Genomic DNA, 6,129 nt, shown 5'->3' with positions numbered 1-6,129 from the left:
TATTTGTAAATAATGTGTTATACAGTAATATGGAGGTCTATATTATTAGGCCAACATAAGAAATATTTTCTTTGGGCTGGGTATAGGGTATATCTGTCCTTAGAAGAGGAAGACAGCCTAGGCTAGGACAATTTAGAATAATTTTCTTTGTGAGATGGAGTGGGGTCAGCCCTATATGTTCGCACAGCCCAATGGTCCCACAGCCCTACAGTATGTTCCCACATTTATAAGTTTTTTTCACAAAATTAGGCCAGCTATGTTCCCACAGCCCAATGGTCCCACAGCCCTATGTTCCCGGACGAACCCATCTACTACCAGAGGACAATTGGATAATAGGTTGGGTGTAATTGGCTACCAAAGAAAGGGGGATAAAATCAGATAAAAATGTATATGAACAAGGGAAATGTGCATAGGGCTGTGGGAACATAGGGCCTAATTTTGAGTGAAAAGAAAATCTTAGAAATGTGGGAACATAGGGCTGTGGGACCATTGGGCTCTGGGAACATAGGGCCTAATTTTGAGTGGGAAAGAAATCTTAGAAATGTGGTAACATAGGGCTGTGGGACCATTGGGCTGTGTGGGAACTATATAGGCATGCTCCCGATGGAGTGACTACTAGATGCATAGCTACTCTACACCAGCTTTAGGTACCAATAAATACATTTCCTGCTGGCTAGAGATAATTCAAAGCAAATCAAGTGCCACAGCAGGCTTAACTACAGTATATTTGAAAACAACATAAAACTCCTCTGGCATTTGGCACCATTGGTCAACACAAATAAATATGTGTGTAAAAATAGAATGCACTTTCAAATGCTGCTAAAAGAGGCGGCCTATTGCTGGTTTTGTTGTTCATATCAGTTATGTTGCAAAAACACAAGCACACAGGCCAAAGCCTAATAATAACAATGGTGATATAATAATCAATGGCAGCATTAATAGGAGAGGCTTAGGGAGTCAAATGAATCCCAGATGCAGGCAGCTGCTACTATGCCAAGAATATCACCAACCCTGTGTCCAATTCTTATAAAAACAGCAGGCATGGTGGTAGTTTTTAGCAGGCTATTGCTGCAGTCTTCCTTCCTCCCGGTCACTCTTTCTTGCGTAGGTGGATATATATGGTCCCACTGCACAGCAATAGCGGCACGCACACCCAGGCCAGGATGAAGCAGTAGCCGAAGTGACCTGAGGTCAGTTCTCTGGAGTCCTGGAGGATTTCCTTGTTGTGCAGTGTGTAAATTAGAGCCGCCGTGAGCGCCGTCAAACCTAAAAATGACAAAGGCGGTCAGGATGGTGAATATTGACGTTTTATGACATCGGTGTCATGCTGGTTACAAACATAACATCCACATAGAAAAAAAAACTCACCCCAAGAGGGAGCAGGTTACCTTTGACAGATGTAAATGTTTGTAATAATCCCCCTGTGGAGATATTATATTATGGCAGCCTTACTAGAAAAACTCCCATCACAACTGTTTTGTTTCTTAGGCGACAGTCTTAACAGTGTCTCTTAACAACGACCAAGGTTAGGAGATATGACATTTGGCCTATTCTCCAGTTTCTCCAGTTCTTGAAGACATAACAAAGCCATAGACCCATTCTTTGTTTTAATTCTTCTCATCTTTGTTATTAATTTGTCATCTTTTGACGCCATGTCAACTTTGTACTTAACTCATTTAGCGCCAAACACGTAATATTACGTGTTTCCTCGCCAACGCTTGAGCGCCAAACACGTAATATTACATTTTTAGATCCTTTGATCGTTTTCCTCTGATCCCCGTTCTAAGCCATCATCCGGATCATTCTATGTGTCCCTGGCTCGTTTGGCTACATTGGAATTGCAATGCCGATTGAATATCACCAGGTGGCAGTATCGCCTACCTTTTTAACTCAGAAAGAAATGGGTCAGGAGAGTCAATGAATGAACCGGACTATCAAGACTCGCTCTGAGAGGGAGGAGCTCTTCCAAAGCAATCGCTAGCAGATCTGCTCGCCTCAAAACCTATAGTGTCCTGTAAACACGTGTAATTACATATAAACGAGTAATTGCGATCGCCGATCAGATCATTGGAATTATTCTTTTTGGATTACCTTCTGGCTAAGGTAAGGACCCCCTATGTCTATTTTACCGAAGCTGAAACATGTTTATGTAACGATCACAGTGTATTACTTTACCGGACATAAACCAAGCGTTTTGTAACAATCTTATTTTCGGGGTAAGACTACCCCCCCCCCCCCCCCCCCCCCCCCTTTTTGTAAAGGCACATGTGTACATGGTATATACCTTTGATTTGGGAGTATTTGGGGTTTCAGGGGATCAACCAGAACGGTTTGGGCTTATTGAATATAACGCATTTTATCTCGCGATCGATGGAAAAAGACTGGATTATCTTGGAAATGCGCGATGTTTAGCGTGTAATAAACTACAGTGTGTAGAAACAAACTATTTTTTCCATGTTGGACTACAAGTAGTGTCTGTCAAATGAGCCGCACCATTGTCTCCACAGCTATAATACAGAACACACACACAGCTCTGCAAACATCGTGAAACACACCGCGGAAATGACCATTTTAAGCTGGCGTGAAGCGGCAGAGATGGGGACAGTTTATGGTGCTAAATGAGTTAATGGTAAGTCTGACCAGACCTCTTTGTCACTTTCTGTTCAGACGCTTGTGTGTCTCTGATGATAAACTGATCTTTTTCTATGGCCATGGAAACATAAATAAACTATGTTCTATATTTATACAAATTGACTCGATCTGAATTTATACAGCTTCACTGTTTGGCTCATTTGAATATTCCACAACAATATATATAATATAGACACACACACATGGGAAGCAGAGGATGGTGGTCAAATTCACATCAGGGGCGCCCCAATGGCGAACCACATAACACGCTGAGTCGCGGCACGGCCGAGCCAGGTTCGATTCCCAGACCCGTTGTTATTTGCTGAATGTCTTCCCCCCACTCTGTCTCCTGTTCCTCCTCTCTCTCGCTCTACTGGACTGCCCAGTAGTAAAAAGCGATAAACGCTAAAAAATAAATATTTAAATTCACATCAGTCACAAGCAAAATCCTGATAAATATTGACTTTGGCTGTTACCTTTGTCTGCTACACCAGCCACATTGGCAGGTAGCCTAATCTAGCATTGTTCAAAAGCTCAGTTCAGCTGTTGAAACAGTGAAGGTGGTTGCCATGTTTCAGATTTATCAACCACCCTGGTCAGCACTCTCATGGAAGGCTGTTATGTGCCTGTTGCAGGTTTTTATCTCCTTTGGGGGTCAGAACCCCATGTGGAAAACGGCGCCCCCTAGAGAGAAATTACTGTAATAATATCAGATGCAGAGAAATTACTGTAATAAAATATTGGATGCCAGAATTCACCCTGAAAGCAAATGCAGTCTTTACTAGCCTCTATACACAGCTGTTACTGACCAGCTCACAACAGCAGCAGGATTTCTTCTTTCACTCTGAGGAATGAAACATTGTTTATATGCTCTCAGTGTGGGGTGTAATTAGTAGAATTTGTAATGTGTACTATATAAGCACAACACTTTCGTGGTGGTCACGGGAGTTGCCTGACCTCAAAATGGGGTCATCTGTCAGAAATGGTTGGGAATCCCTGGCATATAGATGGTTTCAGTAGAGTGTTTGATGTGCTGCTAGCAAACAGCTTGGGACTACATTTAATTTCCTGTTGCAGTGTTTTGCTAATATCAATAGATAATATCAGTCCGTTCTAGAATGCTGGTCGATGTTTGTTTATTGTTGTCAAGATGAAAGCGTCCACAGACACGTTCTCTCACTCCCTTCTTGCTACCTGCAAAGACTTGACACAGGCCAGTGAAGTAGAAGAGTCCACCCTTGGACATGGTGAAGAGCTGTCCCAAGAAGACCAGGAAGGAGACGGAGGAGAAGACCACGGAGAGGACCATCAGGACCTGGACGGCCTGGAGCCACTCTGAGGGAGGGGGGAGGTAACGGGACACGTGGTAGATCACAGATCCGATTCCTCCCAAACTGTCAGGGAATGAGACATGTGTACAGCAGTATATGCCTGAAAATGAAGCTGCTTACCCGTCTCTTTGGAGGAAGCGCACAGCCAGGTTCCTGTATCGTTGTCGAACCTACAGTTGTACCACAGGTCTGAGTTCTCCATCCCATCCCAAACCCACCATGACTGGAGAGAGAGAGGGGGGTGGAGGAAGAGAGAGATAGAGAGAAAGAGAGGGAGAGAGGGCAACAAACAAACAAAGATTCAGATAAAGAGCTTGTAAACTAACTGGACTGTAAGTATGAAATATCAATAGAACGAATATGCTAAAACTGAATGAGATACTGATTAATTCCTGAATTCCTACTTTCTCCATGGTGGCAATGAAGAGCATAGCCAGCGTAATGAGATGCAAAAGGGTCACGAACATCAGCAAGTACGCCATTTCAAGTTCCCTGTCAAAAGAGGTTTAGAAAATGTTTTGTTGTTATGTTGTACAACATAAGCATGGGCATGGTCTGAAAAGGCACCGTTGGTTCAAACGGTACTTGTGTTCTTCCTCATTCAGTCTGGTTATTAGAGTCACACTGAAAGTCTTCCTGTTTTGCCATAAAACACAAATGGAAAATGTGAGCAGCTGAACACAGAATTCTCTGTTACATAAGCCCACACTCCAAAACAGAGTGCCAAGGACCTCTTTCTAAAACTACCCTTTGACTGGTGTGTGTGTGTGTGTATGTTGCTGTAGTACAGCCAACCTGTATGTGAATAAGGAAAGGGCGAGGCCTGTCGAAATCAAAATATTTACCCAATTAACCTCAATAAACTTCTCCATCGTGGTTAGTTCTTTTTAAGAGTAAACAACTTCTTACACACCTGTTTTCATTTAAGCTGCCCTGCTTCTAAACTGGGAGGGGATTCAAGGCTGAATGTGATCTTATGTAGCTGTTTGAAATAGCAAACACCAAAGTAGTAGTTGCACCATTGGCCATTAAAGAGACTCCTGTGTGGAGGAAGGCCTCTGTAGTAGCAATGATTTCAGTCCACAACAGGAGGGGAAAAAAAAAAACAGAGTCAGGATGAAACTGTCTACATGTTATCAGTTCATCTGTAGGAGAGGTCCAACTGGATGGGCGTAGGAGTCAGGATGATTGCCAAATTATCTCATTACATTATTACTTCCATCACACAGAAGTGAATGGAAAGGCTGGCAATTCAGTGATATATGTTTAAAATTAAACCAAATGGTTCTGAAATCATGTGTAAAATACATACATGTACATGCATACATAAATACACACACTGTATGTACGTACATATAACATACCTAAGCACATTTCCTCTCACTGTGTAACTTATCTCACTTTGACACCAAGAAAACAAAACATGTGGTGACCCTAATACTAAGAAAAGGGTAACACTTAATTATAGCGGGGCACAATGATAACGATTAAGTACCTATTGGAACTGATGAACAAACCATTCATTAACCTCTTAAGCTGCAACCATTTAGCTCTTTACAACACAATGATGATGTCAGTCAATGGTTATGAAGTGTGATGCAACAGAGCCTTGATGGGGTGTCTGTTTTGACAGTAGTTGTACAATAGTGGATAAGTAGCTAGCCATGGTTGTTTTGATTCAAGACCAACTTCATATTCAAAGATATTTGATCAAAGTAAATCTCCACTCACCTTGTATGGGTTCTTGTCGTTCTGAATGCAGTAGCCTCCGAACTTCACTGTTCTGTTCTGTTCCTCTAGGTGGTCCTCTCTCTCTCTCTCTCTCTCTCTCTCTCTCTTGCCACTCCCCCTTTCTTTTTTTCACTCACTCCATCCCAAGTTTCCAAGAGGAGGAATGTAGAGGTTTTAAAAAAAGAAACTCTAAACGTCCATTTCCTTTTAGTCGAACAGAGCTCCCTTTTGCTCTCCCTCACACTCCCCTCGGTGCAAAATCACCATCTAGAAATGACTCAAACCAGACCCACCCATGGGCAGTGGAACGGCAAACTTGACCACATGAAAAGGCTCCTACTATAAACATTCCTAGTTTGGAGTACCCTGTGGTGCCTATAATGATCGTACCACGGCACTATAATTCCTCACCCATTCACTTTATGATTCTGGACTG

The 6,129-nt window shown here is 42.5% G+C and overlaps 1 protein-coding gene across 1 annotated transcript; it reads right to left on the bottom strand.

Annotated features, from left to right (window-relative positions):
• Nucleotides 1-708: 708 nt before the first annotated feature.
• Nucleotides 709-5,909, bottom strand: emp3b (epithelial membrane protein 3b (MAM blood group)). Its single transcript, XM_084333775.1, has 5 exons — nt 5,694-5,909; nt 4,367-4,454; nt 4,083-4,185; nt 3,826-3,966; nt 709-1,266 (listed from the first exon to the last, which is right to left on the bottom strand). Exons 2-5 carry the CDS (start codon nt 4,442-4,444, stop codon nt 1,091-1,093), a joined length of 498 nt encoding a protein of 165 aa, XP_084189901.1. The 5' UTR covers nt 4,445-4,454; nt 5,694-5,909; the 3' UTR covers nt 709-1,090.
• Between the last annotated feature and the right edge of the window lie 220 nt (nt 5,910-6,129).

The sequence above is a fragment of the Notolepis coatsorum genome (genome assembly GCF_963971535.1).
Source record: "Notolepis coatsorum genome assembly, chromosome: 17".
NCBI lineage: Eukaryota > Metazoa > Chordata > Actinopteri > Aulopiformes > Paralepididae > Notolepis > Notolepis coatsorum.
This window is presented reverse-complemented; position numbering and strand designations above follow the sequence as displayed.

Excerpts from the sequence above, each read along its gene's own strand:
- emp3b (XM_084333775.1), bottom strand. The coding sequence starts at position 4,444 with ATGGCGTACTTGCTGATGTTCGTGACCCTTTTGCATCTCATTACGCTG. Across the intron at positions 4,186-4,366 it reads TCATTGCCACCATGGAGAAA|TCATGGTGGGTTTGGGATGG; the intron begins GTAGGAATTCAG and ends CTCTCTCTCCAG. Across the intron at positions 1,267-3,825 it reads CCTGTGTCAAGTCTTTGCAG|GTTTGACGGCGCTCACGGCG; the intron begins GTAGCAAGAAGG and ends TGTCATTTTTAG.